This window comes from Chrysemys picta, chromosome 1 (genome assembly GCF_011386835.1).
Source record: "Chrysemys picta bellii isolate R12L10 chromosome 1, ASM1138683v2, whole genome shotgun sequence".
NCBI classification, from domain to species: Eukaryota; Metazoa; Chordata; order Testudines; family Emydidae; genus Chrysemys; species Chrysemys picta.
The window spans coordinates 291,452,089-291,469,729 of record NC_088791.1 but is presented as its reverse complement, the minus strand read 5'-3'; the positions used below and the strand labels follow the sequence as shown (position 1 = coordinate 291,469,729).

At 37.9% G+C, this 17,641-nt stretch overlaps 1 protein-coding gene across 2 annotated transcripts in view; it reads left to right on the top strand.

Annotated features, from left to right (window-relative positions):
• Positions 1 to 17,324, top strand: part of SUGT1 (SGT1 homolog, MIS12 kinetochore complex assembly cochaperone) — a 43,306-nt gene extending 25,982 nt beyond the window's left edge. For both annotated transcript variants that reach the window (XM_008168650.4, XM_042842679.2), the window contains exons 11-13: positions 14,058 to 14,148; positions 15,646 to 15,827; positions 16,752 to 17,324. In XM_008168650.4, the coding sequence (XP_008166872.2) occupies positions 14,058 to 14,148; positions 15,646 to 15,827; positions 16,752 to 16,853 (375 nt within the window). In that variant the 3' untranslated portion in view covers positions 16,854 to 17,324. The remainder of the gene's footprint in view (positions 1 to 14,057; positions 14,149 to 15,645; positions 15,828 to 16,751) is intronic.
• Positions 17,325 to 17,641: the final 317 nt, after the last annotated feature.

Here is a 17,641-nt window from a genome sequence, read left to right as displayed (position 1 = left end):
ATCCAGGTTGTTTTAAAATATTACTCGTAACTTTATAGAAATACAGGAAAACCTAAATCTCTAGGTGACTATTAGAGAGAGCTGTGTTTGGTATTAAACTTGTTTCAGACATTTATCCAAGTCTTACATGAAAGAAAATTCTCTAAACCATTTGTTGTAAAATTGTCTTGTCTTAAAGCGCTTCCTTGTAACCAGAGTTCTTGTCTTATGTAGCCTGATGTGGCTTGGGCAAGTGTACTCAGTCTGCTAGATCTGCAAAGGCTACCTGGACTCTGAAAGTGAAACTGTCTTCTGGCTTGTTCACAGCCAGCAATAAAGGTTCTGCAATCAAAATTAAACAATTTTGGTACTGGATCCAGAAAAGAATGTAGCTCTTTCTAGAGTTGTGTTGACTCTGCTGTGCTAACAATGATGAAATATTAAAACAATTTTTTGAAAGAACTTGTCTGACTGAATATACAGAGAGCAGATCTGCTGAGTAAGGTACCATATCTACATAATCATTCTTGGAAACAGAACCACCATTTTGTCTCCAGCTTTTGCCATTACAACACCTTCCAAACCCTGTATATCAATAGGTTTTCCTTTTGCAAACAGCATTTGTGTGAACTATGTAATCTGAAGCTATCCACTTGCCTCCTACTTCATTTAGCATACCTGTAATGAGAATACTGTTTCCCTAATAGCTCTCAGCTTGTTTATTTGAACATGTTATTGTGGTACACCATAGCTAGAATATGATGCAGTAGAACCTCAGAGTTACGAACACCTTGGGAATGGGAGTTGTTCATAACTCTGAACAAAACATTATGGTGGTTCTTTCAAAAGTTTACAACTGAACATTGACTTATACTGCTTTCCCTTTATTTTTAGTAGTTTAACACAGTACTGTACTGCTTGTTGGTGTTTTTGTTTTGTTTCTGCTGCTGACTGATTGTATGCTTCTGGTTCCAAAAGAGGTGAGTAGTTGACTGGTCAGTTTGTAACTCGGGGGTCCATAACTCTGAGGTTCTACTGCATGTGTGTATATATACTTAATGGCATCAGTACATAGACATCTGACCAGCTCATATTCCTAATACAAAATTTTTGAATCTGATATCTGAGAAATGCATAGGTAGGTGCTGTGTATGTTACAGATTACCACTGTAACTGTTAATTGTAGTAACATAGGTCATGCATCTTTGGTGGCTAAAGCCACAAATGTAGTTACTCACTCCTTACTTTTGTGGGAGAGTTGTGAAGGAGAGTTAACTGCATTAATAGCATCAGTTGTTTTAAAGACTTATTTCCAGCAGGGGGAGCCAAAATACAGTGCTTATGTCAAGATCACTTGCATTACTGGGACAGTTCCACTTCATATGGTTATCTCGAATTTCATGTGCAAAATGCAATCTTCTTCACCATTCTTTCTCCAGGAAAGAGTAAAGAAATACTTAATCTTCTTTGTGCTGAGTATGTCAATTGGATGTTAGTCAAGATTCTTGATTTTTCTTTGTTGAACAACTATGGTGGGAAAAGACTAAGAATTTACCAACTTGCATGTAAGAAACTGTTAAAAGAAATTTTATTTAAATTGTGGAATGTATGAAAGGAAAAAGGTTTTAAAAAACAAACAAACTATTTTTGTGCAACTGTCATCAGTCCCCATCTTGCATCATTATCAGGGCTTGCATCCTGAATTTTCTGCCACTTGAGCTACAGAAATAACTATATTAGCTGGTGGCAGGAGAAGATTTTAATCTGAGTTGGATAAAAGTCAATTTAAAAAAAAAAATTGGATTTTTGATTTAAAATCCAATTTTTTTTATTTGAATTATAATTTCTGTTAATGTTTTATATTCTGATTTAATTTTAATATGCTAAGGCTTAAACTTATCTCTTAAAACATTTACGTAAAAAATAAATACTGTTTTGTCTGTTTACTTAAATTCTAGTCACCTTTCAAATGCAGCATGACACAAACCATGGACAAAGTTAATTATCTAGTAAAAAGGAATATATCATTCACCATTTTCTAACATATTAAAAAGTATAATTAATAAGAATTTGAAAAAGCTGTATCATTACTTACATTATAACTATATACATTTATTTATCCTCGGTAGCAAAAGATGTACCAAATCTAGCGGAACGACTCTATTTAGTTGTAAATCAACATGTTTTAATGGTTGTCTCAACCAATGAATGGACCTTTCTTTAGAAAATAACTGATGCACAAATGGAAAAGTTGATTAAAATCAGTGAATTAAATTGAAGCTTTCCACTTGGTGATTTAAATTCCCTTGATTGAGGTGGATCAACCCACCCTGCTGCAGCCTCCTTGAACCAGCCACTGGAGGATGATGTACAACGCATTGAAACAGTGGGTTACCTATGCATGATTATCCCAGTTTTATACATGCAATAGAAAAGGACAAGGACACTGAGGCAGTGTGGCTAAGTGTATGGTATTTGGGTATGCCATATCAGAGCTGGGTTGTATTTGGAGCTTAACCTCTGTGGGATATAAGACATTGCTTAATAGCTGTGAAGGGTACAGAATGAACGTGTCAGCAGAAGTGTTTCTAGAATTCATTTTTCTCCTGGTTCTCACTGCTTTCATTTTCAGGGATTCTCTTCTGCCTCAAGTGCTCACTGATGTGGAGGATGGGTCACTGAGGCCAAGTGCAAGTCCCCATGTTTTGGACAGGAGGCTAGCCTCGTGCATGCTTTCTTCCTTCCATCCTGCTGTTATGTCGGTTTTGGCAGCAGCCAGGCTGAGTTTATTCTCCTGGTGGTTCTCAGTGCACTGTGTACTGCAGCTGCTAGGCCCTAGCCTTAGAACATTTGGGAGTTTTGGCATGCTGTCAAAATCAATCAGCAATTGATTCAAACCATAGCAGGGAAGTGATAACTGTCAGCAGTTTACAACTCTAACAAATCTAAATGAAATTCTATGGCACCAGCAAAAGGCACTTAGTTGACGACAGGGCTTTTCCCTAGCCAAAAATCAAAGCCATGCTTGCAAACAGTTGATACTTACTGTATAAATAGAATACATTGATGTGGAATAATACTTTAATTTAGATTATTACACTATTTGCTTAATAGAAATCTTCCCCAGGGTAACTTACGGTATGTACAAAGTAATACAGTTAAGTGCAAGTACAAAAAATGTTTACAAGTAAGATCAAAAGGTTGTGTTTGTCATGGTTGAGGTTTTATTCTTCTTAAAACATAAAAATAAAACTTGATATTTTTATATCGTTAAATCAGTTAATACCGCTGTCTCGATGCAATGTGGTGACAGGCTACAAATGCAGAACAGAGCTCATGTTTAAAATGTACAGTATTTATACTAATGTATTACTGTAGGAATAATAAACATACATTGCATTGTTACAACTATGGATTGTTAGCATGTACTGTCACTGTTTTACTTTATTAGAATAAGCAGGCTGGCTTTGGTCAGATGACACTCCCCATAACAGCAACAGCCGCACAGAAGCAATATAGCAAAAGGGCACTGATATATTGCTACTAACGAGTGTCTATTGTAGTAGCATGTAGGGCATTGTGCTCTGGATGGCCTGCAAAGAGATGAGAAGGAGCACAGGACAACCCGGGTACACAGATGTGGTCAGGTGATCCTGTTTACCCAGAAAAATAGCTTTTAGCCTGATTACAGGGGGATAACAATGGGTTACCTTAAACTGCCAATAATGGCAAGGGAGCTGAGAATCGAGGTTGTGGAGGCCCAGGTAAAAGGTTTGTGAAAATGTCAAATGTATATATTAATTCCTAAATGAGTTCCAAAAGAGAAGAAAGTGGAACCCAATTGCACAGTTGGTTTCTGCTTCCTTCTAATGAAATAGAGATTTTAGATTAGGGCTGTCTATTAATCGCCGTTAACTCACACGATTAACTCAAAAATTAATCGCAGTTTTAATTGCACTGTTTAAACAGTAGAATACCAGTTGAAAATTATTAAATATTTGTGGATGTTTTTCTACATTTTGAACTATTTTGATTTCAATTACAACACAATACAACGTGTATAGTGCTCACTTTATATTATTTTTTATTACAAATATTTGCACTGTAAAAATGATTAACAAAAGAGTATTTTTCAATTCACCTCAGACAAGTACTGTAGTGCAATCTTTTTATCGTGAAAGTGCAACTTACAAATGTAGATTTTGTTTGTTATATAACTGAACTCTAAAACAAAACAATGTAAAACTTTAGGGCCTACAAGTACACTCGGTCCTGCTTCTTGTTCAGCCAAGCTAAGAGAAACACGTTTCTTTACATTTATGGGAGATACTGCTGCCTGCTTCTTATTTTCAGTGTCACCTGAAAGTGAGAACAGGCATTCGTATGGCGCTTTTGTAGCTGGAGTTGCAAGGTATTCACGTGCCAGATATGCTAAACATTCATATGCCCCTTCATGCTTCGGCCACCATTCCAGAGGACATGCTTCCATAATGATGATGCTCATTTAAAAAAATAATGCATTAATTAAATTAGTGACTGAACTTCTTGGGAGATAATTGTACGTCTCCTGCTCCGTTTTACCCGCATTCTGCCATATATTTTATGTTATAGCAGTCTCAGATGATGACTCAGCACATATTGTGTGTTTTAAGAACACTTTCACTGCAGATTTGACAAAACATAAATGAGATTTCTAAAGATAGCTACAGCACTCGACCCAAGGTTTAAGAATCTGAAGTGCCTTCCAAAATCGGAGAGGGGTGAGGTGTGGAGCATGCTTTCAGAAGTCCTAAAAGAGCAACAATCAGATGCGGAAACTACAGAAACCAAACTACCAAAAAAGAAAATCAACCTTCTGCTGATGGCATCTGACTTGGATGATGAAAACGAACATGCATTGGTCCGCTCTGCTTTGGATAATTATCGAGCAGAACCTGCCATCAGCATGGATGCATATCCTCTGGAATGGTGGTTGAAGCATGAAGGGGTATATGAATCTTTAGCACATCTGGCACGTAAATATCTTGCGACATTGGTTACAAAAGTGCTATGCGAACACCTGTTCTCACTTTCAGGTGACATAGTAAACAAGAAGCATTATCTCCTGCAAATGTAATCGAACTTGTTTGTGTGAGCGATTGGCTGAAGTAGGACTGAGTGGACTTGTAGGCTCTAAAGTTTTACTTGGTTTTATTTTTGAATGCAGTTTTTTTTGTACATGATTCAACATTTGTAAGTTCAACTTTTATGATAGAGATTGCACTACAGTATTTATATTAGGTGAATTGAAAATACTGTTTCTTTTGGTTTTTACAGTGCAAATATTTGTAATAAAAAATAAATATAAAGTGTGCGTTGTACAATTTGTATTCTATGTTGTAATTGAAATCAATATATTTGAAAATGTAGAAAACATCCAAAAATATTTAAATAAATGGTATTCTATTATTTAACAGTGTGATTAATTGTAGTTAATTTTTTTAATGGCTTGACAGCCTTAATTTAGCTTATAAACTTTCTGGTAATTTGTGATGTTTTCTTTTGGTACTGGAAGATGCTGCGTGTTTGCTTTTGGCAGTCTTCATTTTCAGTGAGGTGTACTGACTTGATTGGTCAGAACTTGTTAGGAAGGAGCTCATTCCAGTTTGGGATCTCAGGCTAATCAGAAGCCTGCTCCAGCTGTAATGAGCTTTCCAGTGTAGGGGTTTAGCATCACTCAGAAATATATGTATGTTGGGAATGTGGCATAGCTTAGAAACTCACTCTGGTTGGAAGTTTGGTGTAGCATGGAAGTTTGCTTCAGCCCGGGAGTTCAGCTTAGCTCAGAAATGTGTTCTAGCTATCGTGCTTACTCCAGTCCAGAGGGCCTATCTCTCTTTGAGAAACTTAATGTAGGTTAGTTCAGCCTAGACTAGGACCTAGAGCTTCTAGATTTCAGTTAGGCGTTTCAAGTGAAGCCTTTTTGCCTTAAAAAAGGACCTTTTAAAGGGGGTTTTGCTTCTTAAGATGTTAATTGAATTTTTAGCTGAACTTTAAACTCAACTTGATGGTATCTGTCTGTAACGTAATTTTGGATGGCCATCTAATCAATTTCCAAATTTAGGGAATGTTACAGATATCAATGGGCAAAACCCTATTGATTTTTGTGAAAAATGCATAACTGGAATGGAAAAAATAGTACTCTTGAAGCCCCTGGCATCTGGTTAGAAGACCATGAGCTTCAGTCAGGTTTCTTATTGTCTGTAGAATAAAGGTGCATCCACTAATGAATTCCAGCATAACACTCCACCATCTTGGTTCTGTCCATTGTCCCAATAGAGTTAAAAAATATTGACACCCTGATTGAAACTTCTCTCAGACATAGAGGGGAGGGGCAAAACGGGAGGAAGGGCCCTGGGGGTGGGAGAACACAGAGCCCCTGGAATGGAGGTGAGTGGGTTTGTAGGGAATCCATGAAATAGAGGGAGGTGGGAGGGTGGCAGAGAGAGTTTGGGGGAAGTCCCTGCTGTTTGGGGTGACCTTGGCCTACAGAACTGTGCATATTTCTAGTATAGGTTAAACATTTCTTGAAATTCCACTTTCTCTGTTTTTGTTAAACTCCTGATTTATTCTCTTACCCTCCCTTCACTGTACTTGAATCTGACCCATAAATCACATACCGTGACTATGGACAGTAATCTGTCATTAGCTGCTGCACTTATTAACCAAGGAGTAACCATGGTAGGTTGGGGGCCTAAATGATAGAGAGCTATTCATATTGCTAATGGGCTACAAACTGGGTTTAGTTATACTGTAATCAGGACTTAAAGTTAAGCTGTCAAGAAGCTTCTCTTGTGCTCTTAAGTTATGAATAGGTGTCGAAACAAAAATAAATTCATCTTTAGTATATTGCAGTCCTACTGGAACAAAACTTGAGATACAAGTACTTTCTCTTAAGTGTCTAACTTTTAAGCAAAATAGGAAACTAGTCAATTAGAATAAATATTAATATTTAGATAATGTTTAATATTGATAAAGTAAGATCCATAACATCCTCTGTTGCAAACACAAAATTAGAACTTAACTGCAGAAGTTGGTAGGAGAGTGCACAGACAAATTTTATCAGCTATAAATGTGACATCAGAAAATAACTGGCAAGTAAGTTTGTTTCCAGTAGGGTCCTACATGGATCTGTTCTTGGCCCGTTGCTCTTTAACATTTTTATCAGTGACATGTAAGAAAACAAAATCATCCTGGATAACATTTGTATCTGACACACAAATTGAGGGAGTGGTAAATAACAAAGTACAGGTCATGGGTTCAGTGTGATCTGATTCATTTAGCAAACTGGACGCGAGCAAACTATGTATTTTAATATGGCTAAATGTAAAGGTATACATCTAGGAACAGAGGATGGGGGACTCTGTTTTGGGAAGCTGTAACTCTGACAAAGATTTGGGGGTTGTGATGGCTAATGAGGTGAACATGAGCTCCCAATGTGATGCTGATACAATCACGGGATGCATAAACGGGAATCTCGAGTAGGAGTAGAGAGGTTATTTTACCTCTCAATTTGACACTGGTGTGACTGCTTCTGAAATATTGTGTGCCGTTCTGATGCCCACAGTTCAAGAATATTGATAAATTGGAGAAGGTTCAGAGAAGAGTCATGAGAATGGCTGAAGAATTAGAAAACATGCCTTATAGTGATGGGCTGAAGGAGGTCAATCTGTTTAGCTTAACAAAGATGGGTTAAGGGTGACTTGATTACAGTCCACAAGTATCTACATCGGGAACAAATGTCTAATAATGGGCTCCTCAGTCTAGCAGAGAAAAGTATAACATGATCAAGTGGCTGGAAGTTGAAGCTAGACAAATTCAGACTAGAAATATGGCGTAAATTTGTGACAGCGAGGGTAATTAAATATTGGAACAACTTACTAAGGGTTGTGATGGAGTCTCCATCACTGACCATATTTATACAGTAACTCCTCGCTTAACTTTGTAGTTATGTTCTTGAAAAATGCTACTTTAAGCAAAACTATGTTAAGCGAATCCAATTGCCCCATAAGAATTAATGTAAATGGGGGGGAGAGGGAATTAGGTTCCAGGGAAAGCCCGAGAAAAGACTGTATTTTTTATATATAATATACACACCGTATAAGTTTTAAACAATTTAGTACTGTACACAGCAATGATGATTGTGAGTCTTGGTTGAGGTGAAGTCAGAGGGTGGGATATTTCCCAGGAAATGCCTTACTGCTAAATGATGAACTAGCACTCGGCTGAGCCCTCAAGGGTTAACACGTTATTAATGTAGCCTCACGCTCTACAAGGCAACATGAATGGAGGGAGGGGAGACAGCATGGCAGAGACAGAGACACACACCTTATGTGTGAGAGAGAGAGAGATGCTCATTGCCCCTTTAAGTACACTGACCCCACGCTAAGTACATTGTCTTTTAAAGTAGATCAGCAAGTTGAGACAGCTGCTGCTGCCAGCAAGCTCCCTCCATCCTGAGCCTTATGTCGTCCCCCCTCTCTGTGGAGATGGGGTAAAGGAGTGGGGGGGCAGGGAGGGGGACACCCTGACATTAGCACCCCTCTTCCTCTCCCACCCCAGGAGCAGCTCCAAGGCAGAGGGCAGGAGCAGCACACAGCAGTGGGAGGAGGGACAGCTGAACTGCCTAGCAATTGATAGCCTGCTGGGCGGCTTCCGCACAGGGGACTTAGGGGAGCTGATAGGGGGGCTGCCAGTCCACCCTGGTTCCAAGCCCCCACCAGCTAGCTCCAACGGGTTGCTTTCTGCAAGCAATGGACAAAGCAGGCGGCTGCCAAACAACATTATAAGGGAACATTGCGCAACTTTAAACGAGCATGTTCTCTAATTGATCAGCAACGTAACAACGTTAACCGGGATGACTTTAAGTGAGGAGTTACTATATCAAGATAGGATGTAGGAATTGTTTGGGGGAAGGTCTGTGGCTGTGTTATGCAGGAGGTCAGACTAGACGATCACAGTGATCTCTTTTGGCCTTGTAATCTATGAAAATAAATTGTGAAATGTGTTCACCTTTGTCCAAGTAGTGAAAATCCAGACTGACATGGTGTTTGTCAGAATTCAAGACTCTCGTCTGTAATATGTCTGTCAGCAGCATTAATTTCAAAAATGCTTGTTTTAAACACATTTTAAATCCTATTTATATAAATAGTGATGTGGTGTTCACAGCTGTGTTTATCAGATCAACTCAAGAAATTCTTTCCCAAGTTCATAGGTTTCTATTTTTAGAAAGCGTGGTTGTATGGTGATACTGTAGTGTGCACGCTTCCCTCTTTCTGTTCCCGCCTGCTGCTTTAGATAATGAGTTACTCCAACTGAAGGAGACTGAGTCAAGGTTTAACCATGTTATCACTACTCTCACTCAAATGTTTTCATCTGTCCTTATTTTAGTCAGCTGCTGTTATTGAAATGATTTAAAGATTAAGAAGGCTGCATCTTATGTGTTAGGAATTGTTTTGTAAACCGCCTTTCAGGGATAATTGTCATATAATAGGACTCTGGTTCAGGGCCATTTGCAGTAGAGGGAAGTGTAATAAGAACTAGCAAAAACATTACCAACAAATATTGGTATCAGTAGAGCAGCAAAAACAGTAAAGCTTGATTTGCATTTTCCTGAAGCATGGGGAGAGTACTGTGATGGGCAGGCAAGACCTTCAGACGGAATCCATGATGTCGATGTATGCTGGAAAAAGAAAGCGCTTCGGTTTAAAAAGCACTTTCTTCTAATTATTATATGTACCTAATTTAAAAGGTATCCTACTCTTGAGTGTAAACATAGTTAGAAGTAAAGTTTTAGCTCAAATTAATGGCCTAGTGTACAAATACCTAATTGGGTAGTTCTGTGCAATGGAACTAATTAGGCAAAAGTACAATACTTAGATTATACAAATAGTGGTGGTGATTAGCCATACATTAGTCACGTATTCTGTTACGGGCTGAATCAGGTCTCAAAAATAAGAACAAAAGTTAAACTCTAAAGGCCAACAACAAAAATTTGATAATATGGATCTAAATCTGCCAGACATTCGAGGCAAACAGGCCACAGGCTAACGTGAGTTAATGGAATGGTGTTCTATAATATCAATTGTATAGTGGCATAGTCATGCATAACACTTGACAAGTAAAGGAAGACTTGAGGAGCTCAAGGTGATCTTATTTTCTACACTAAAAAATTAGACTGACCCGGTTATGTCATTCAGAGGTGTGAAAAATCCACACCCCTGAGCGACATAGTTAAGCTAACCTAAATCCGCATATACATAGTGGTAGGAATTCTTCTGTTGATCTAGCTACCACCTCTCGGGGAGGTGGATTTACTACATTGATGGGAAGGCTTTTTCTGCTATGCCCCTACAGCCTTTTACGTGTAGACTTAGCCTCAGTAAATTAAAGCACAAACCAACATTGACAAGCTGTCAGGGAATCTGAAATATAAAGAAAGATGAAGACAGTGAAGGGTTCAATTAAATAGGTTTCTTATCTCACCCACCCTCCAGTCCCCATTCCTATCAGAGGTGTCTGCAACCATCAAGGTGAAATGCTTAGTGCACGGACAAAGGTTTAGCAATAAGGATGGAGAGCCATTATTTGTAGTGAGACGAAGGGCCACTGTCTTTTCATAGGCTGTGCAGAGGGGGGTAAATGGAAAAGGGAAGGATGTAGAATGATGATGTAATCGGCTTCTACACAGCTGAAGAAGCAGGGAGTTGAATGACTGGTTTAGTCTGATCTAATATCACTAGACGGAAAACTTTTTGCTCACTTTACTCAATCCAGTATTATGAAAGCTTAGAGGGTAAGGAGCACTTCAAATGTATTCATTGACATTTGAGCCATTCTTTGAGGTGGTGTGACTTGCTGCACCTGGCAGCATAGAAGCCTTTTTATCTCTCCATGGCTTACATGGAGCTCTACATACAGTTATCTTAAAACTAATCACAAAACTATAGATTAGTGAGTTTTAATGTCGGAAAACTGACAAATGTGATGATTCTGTTTTTAGTGACACTTCTCTTATCTGCTTTCCAAATCTTACTTAGGACTATTGTAGACTTTTACTGAAGGCTAGTCATATTGGCATAGATCATGGACATTCCCTGACATCCCCCCCATTCCTCCATTTTCCCCATAACTTTTTTAATTTGACAATTCCCCCATGCATTTCACCATTGTTTTTTCACACTCAGGTTAGACTCAAGTACAGACTTCTCTTCATGAATGACAGGTTAAGCAGCTGGAAGGGTGACTGACTATTCTTAGTCCTGTAACTGAGACACCCTTAGCTATTAAAGAGAATCCACTGATATGTTGTAAAACACTTAATGATTTAGTAACCTTGTCAGACTCTTTGGAAATCCTAATTTACAGGTATGGAAGAAGGGGCGGAAAGACTTTTTCTAAGAGCAGAAGGTAAAGATTGCCATATAAGTTGGTTGGAAAGTTTTATAGAGTATACCAGTGGTCAATATTTTGTGGAAGGAGGAAGTAGGGGACCTTCATTCAGACACCTCAAGTATTTGGACATGGGAAACATCTTCAATGTGTAGTTCCTAAATTTGGAGGCAGAACAAATGAACAGTGCATTCAAGTTCAAAAGGACTTGAATCATGTAAGTAATTGGGCCAGCAGAGAGCAAATGTAGTTTAATGTTAAAGGGGGGAAACAGTTTGGGACTACGGAATCCAGCTCCCCCCCCCCCCCCCCCCCGAGCACTGCTTTACCGCGTTATATCCGAATTTGTGTTCTATTGGGTCGCGTTATATCAGGGTAGAGGTCAGTGCATATTATTGTAAAATAATAATTTTAAAAAAGCAGATCTAATACTAGTTATATGTTGGAGGGATACAATACAAAATGTGGTGCTACTGTTTAAGATTTATGTAGAATATTAGTTTGTACTTCTCTTGGGCACCACACACAACACCAGGCTTCTAGAATCGAAGTTTAGTTCCGCCCCCTTTTCAGAAAGTAGAATTCAGTTGTGACAGATGTACCAGAATTCTTTGCTAGGGCCTGCAATGCTTAAAAAGAGGTGCTGATTCACCTAAGTGCTTCAGAGACTTCTAGTTCTTCTGTGGCGTGCTCCTTTCTCTCTTCCGTCTCTTCAAAACTGAAGATTGGTTTCTGTATAAGGTGGTGCAGAAGCAGGAACCTGTTCTGATCAGGAGAGAAACCAGCTAAGTTTAAAATAGCCTTGTTTGATTACTAAGACTAATGTTACTTACTAAACATCTCTAAATTGTTTCATTTTGCAGGCTTTACTGCTAGAAATGCAGACAGCAGCAATAGCAAGTGACTTTGTTTTTAGAAAGGAAAAAGTTTCAAAAGAAATGTTTTTTCAAAAGAAACTGATTAAATATTTTTCAGAAACTGCTGCAGTAAGGGGGCTGAACACTCCAAAATAACAAGAATAGAGGGAGATAATGTACTAAGTTTTCTGAATATTGGGAGGAGGTGACGTAATAAGAAGCTGTTGAGGCAATGTGTTCTTGCCCTTACGAACAGCAGTTGGGATCAGAGTATATGGTGGAGGAGGAAGCATTGTTTTGCTTTGGGCTGATCTTAGACCTGAGAATGTTAAAACACATTTGTTGAAATCCTTCCTTGCCTCTTTTGGAGGCGTTCTCATCACTTACCACTAAAGTTCCATGTTTTGTTTCACTTTTCCAGGTTGTTGGTAAACAAAGTAAATCTCTATGTAAACTCATGTAGGAAAGGGGAATGATGTACAACCCTCCCAAAGAAAATGCAGGGATAATTGAATATTTCATGCATTTTAAAACCCAACATACAGCTTTGAATACGCTGGACTTCAAAGCAGAAACCTAGGCATTGAACAAATGACTGTGAGTTTACTTCCTGTTTTAAAAACCATCTTAAATTATTGCTTACTTGCAGCTGATTTGATGAATGGGTGAAATAGAAGTTCAAATTTCTGATCAGCATGATGGTGTTTAAGCGGCTTATTGCTAGGAGCTCTGGGGCTAGCGTTTTACAAAGGTCTCTTTGTTCTTAGGTCTGCAGGGATCCCCAGGTTATAGTGGCTTTAGGTAAAGCTACGTATTCTGATCAGACAAAATAGGGAATTTTTAATAATTAATAAGACACAATTTAAGGTACTATAGCATTGTACTAACTGTATTCTTGTAAGTGAACAGTATAATTCTGTTTTGAGCTGAAGTTTGTCTTAAGTATAAATACAATTTTCCTAAATGCTACAGAAGTCCGTATCTGTTTTGGATTTTCCCATTGGCTATTGAGTTACAAAGTTGCTAAGCAAAAATACACGTTTAACAACTATGAGAAGGCATTTGAATATGGCTGTTTCAAAGTAAAGGGCTTAGAAGGTGCAGCAGATAAATATATGGCTGTTTAGAGAACTGTTTTAGATTGCGTTTATCGTGTGTGTCCACGCTCACTGCCGAATTTGGAATGAATACCAGACATTTTCTCCCCCTACAGTCTTAAAGACTAGGTTTTTATTTATCCACTAAACCAGCTAACACTATAGAGTTTTTAATGTCTTCTGAAAACTGTTAATAGCTTCAGGCTGTCGCGTAGTCTGTAATTATGTATTGTGCTTCAAATACTAAACCTTTAAATATGAGAAGTTTGAGGTAAGCTACTGAATTCTGATTCTGAAGCCCTGTTGATGTAAAAGTTGCATTTAGTTCTTATGTATAACTTGTATTGCTATAGTGCTCAAAGGCTCTAAGTATGGGGATTCATTGTGTTAGATACTGTACTGACATGCAGAAAGATGCAGTCCCTGCCCTAAGAGTTTACGATCTTAATTTGAAACAAGACTCGTGTGCATAATAAACAATAGGGAGTAAAAAGGGAGGAGAATCTGTGTAATAAAATTATGAGTAGGTTAACTTTTGTGTAACTGGATGGCATAGATTTGAGTTTTTTTAGTCATAAATTAATATCTGCAACCTCTGACTGTCCTGCAACCTAGCCTACTTTAATCTGCAAAGCTATTTATTGTGATCTGGAATTATAGATTTTGGTCTTTATACATCTTGTATGTTCTATAGATTGAGATAAAAATGAAGAAGCCAGAGGCTATAAGATGGGAGAAGCTGGAGGGGAAGGGAGATTCTCCTAAGCTAAAACAATACACATCAGGTTTGTTTTTTGACTTCATTTAGCATTTAATGCAAATATACATATTGTCCTATTAACGTTCTTCCCAATTACATAGAACATCTTATACATATGAAATATTGTTGCAATAGATTTACCTGGAATAAATGTAAACATGTAATTCTGATACTCTAATTTCATGGACTTCATGTGTAGTGGGAATGGATTCTGATTGGTAGTAAAGCCCTAAGAATTCAGCTGTTCGCTCTGCTCATGGCTTTCATCTACCTGAGGGGATTATTCAGGATGCGTGCTTGTCATCTGGGTTTCTCTGGGAGCTTATCATTTGATTGGGCTGCCTAGTTAAGTTGTATTCTCCTTTGTTGCATTGAGAGAGGCTTGTAACTTTTGGAGAAAATTTTAGTTCAATAGCACTCACATACATCAAAAGATTTTCCTGATACTTGGCTTAATTTTCCTTTAATTTCAGCTCATTACTTATACCCCCTTGTACCATCTAAAATGCCTCTCCCTTTTCATTTTCACAGTTGTCATCTGTACATGTCTGGTATGCTCTGCTCTCCTCCACTCCCATCATTGCTTAGCCAAGCTACATATTGCACTCGTTAATGTTTCCTTATAAATAAGTCTCTCTAGCTGCCTAATCTGTTCCTGGTGTCATGTTCATCTTCTTCTTCCTTCTGATTTACCTCCATATTTTTGTTATTGAGGCACCCAGACCTAAAAGAATTATTCTCTTTGTAGTCTCAGATTTGTAGAGCAATGGTTGTCCCTGTGATGGTTCTGCATATGTAGCCCAAAATTGCATTAACTTTTTTTGCTGTCACTTTCAGTGCAAGCTCAACTTCTCTGTTTATATCATATAGGGCTTTTCAGCTTTACTGCTTTCCTGGTTTCTCCCTCCCTCTGCATTTTGCTTCAGATAACTTTTCAAGATGATCTTCATTTCTCCCCATGTTTTCAGCCTTGCTAGGTTCCTTTTTTGCCTGCTCTCACTGATGTTTGCAATGCCTCCTGATTTTTAGTATGAATTGCATGATATTTTAATGTGACCATTACTTAATCTTTTAGGGATCATTAAGGCTGTGATCCAACACCCATTGAATGGAAGAACTCCCAATGACTTCACTGGTCATTGGATCAGATCCTAAGATCTTGAATAACACTGGCTCTGACACTTACCTTGTGACACTTGGATACATTGCCAGTTCATCATTTTCATGTTCTTCAGCCAATTTTAATCCTTAAACATGGCTCCTATTCAGCCCAATCAGACTGAAATTTAAAAGATAGGATATTGTGCTGTATCAGGTGATCCACTAGAAAAATCAACCTCCTGCAATTCCCTTCATTTGTTAACTTTAAAATTCTGTCCAAAAAAGCAATCAGACTTGTCTGACAAGATCTGTACTTACGGATCCGTGGTACTTTTTTGCTCAATCTGGGTGGGGTTAATTATTTCATGCTGTAAATGTTGCCAAAAACGCCGATTTAACTTACTGCAAATGTTATTTCCAGACTCCAAACACCTATATCCATCATCCTCTCATTATACAAGGAACTGGGATAAATTGGTGGTTGAGATCAAAGAAGAAGAAAAGAATGAAAAATTAGAGGGGGACGCCGCTTTAAATAAACTCTTTCAGCAAATCTATTCAGATGGCACAGATGAAGTGAAACGTGCCATGAACAAATCCTTCGTAAGACTTCAATCTATCCTTACATATTTGTTAATGCTATAAAGTAAATAACTAAAATTAAAAAAAAACCTTGAGGCCAAATTTTGTGGGCCAAGCCATTTGCATATGTAAATAGGGTAATCGGAGGCAAATAAATATTTAGACATCTCTCTGTTTGCACCTGCAATTGTGGTAAAATGCATAAATGCACAAGAACTTATATATATGAATCTCTAGCAGTTGAAAACTCAGCCCCTACTGAGTAAGAAAACAAATTATTCAGTGATGTTGGTATGATACCATTTTTATGTACTGGCGTATGGAAGAGTTGCATTTCTCCATATTGTTAATTCTGAGTGGTGAGCTTAGACTTGGAGCACAAAGATTGCTCTCCATCCTTATTTTTTTGTTTGAACCTATACTAATGTCAGTGGGAGCAACTTGCCCCTTCCTGGTTGGTCAAAAGATCCACAGAGGAGAGAACCTGACTCCTCGTTTTTCTGTCAATTGCTAATTTTTAAATGGGAGTTCAAGTGCACAAGAATGCATGATTGGACCGTTAGAGGCTACTGTATATTGAAGCAGTGTCAGTACTTATTTGCCTTAATCACATCAAAAGTTGACATATGACGACAAATTATTGCTTTATTAAATTTTAATGTCAGAAGTCCTATGTGCAGAATATGCAAAGATTGATACAAAAATCATGTGCACATCCTATGTCTAGATCAAGTCCTCTTCATTTAATATAATCATAAATGCACATAGTATATAGGGAAGGGTTTGAGAAGTTCTGGAGAATTCCCAGGGTATCTGCATTAGTGCATTGGTTCCTGCAGACTCTAGTCTTGCAGAACTTAATCTGCTATAAAAAATGTGGATCATTTTAAATGACGGGCTATAACTAACTTCAGCAGACTAAACAAATGTTCTTCCATATTGCAGATGGAGTCTGGAGGGACTGTTCTGAGCACCAACTGGTCTGATGTGGGGAAAAGGAAGGTAGACGTAAATCCTCCTGATGACATGGAATGGAAAAAATTCTAATCTGTTGATTTGGCATCTTTGTATTGCCCATATTCACATGCTGACCATTGTGTATGGACATAGCATTCTTGGATTTAAGACACTGAATGTTCCCTTGAAGATCGGAATTATTGTCTTTACATCTTGCGTGCTTTAGTAATTCCTTTGTCTGCAGGTGTTAAGGTTTAATCAGGAATGGAAGCCTGTTTTTCATCACTCCTGTCCTTGAGGGGTTTTCAGAAACAGATTTAACTAAGTCATAAATACACATTTTCTACTAGCTTTATCAGTTCTGTACTTTTGGGGATGAGGAGACCTTTTAATGGACTGTTTAGGATTATTGCCTTATTTTTAATTCACAGTATTTCTGTTGAATAATTTATTAGCTCTGGCAACTTTGGGTAAACACACTTTTCAACTACAGTGTTAATTGTTTGCTCTCTAACTCTGCTTAAGAATAAAACTGTAAAATATAAATTTTTCCATAAAAAAGTTTGGTTCATCTTATTTTTAAGTCTGAAAACTCAGATGTGGAAGAAAAAACATAAAATCAAAATTGATATTTGGAGAAGTAATAGCTAGGTAGTACAGATACTGGGAACCAAGCTTGCGAGTATGTAGGAGCAAGACTCCTGCTCTGCTAAAAGAAGAATGAGCCCCATGTTCTCCTTTTCTTGGAGGGAGAGGAATTATTTTTTTGTTAAGGTCCAAATCTCTTGGTCAAGATATAGTCAAGGTCCAGAGAAAAACATTTTTCACACCACAATAACAATAGTGATAATAGGTAAGTAAAAAGATTTTGTTGTTAA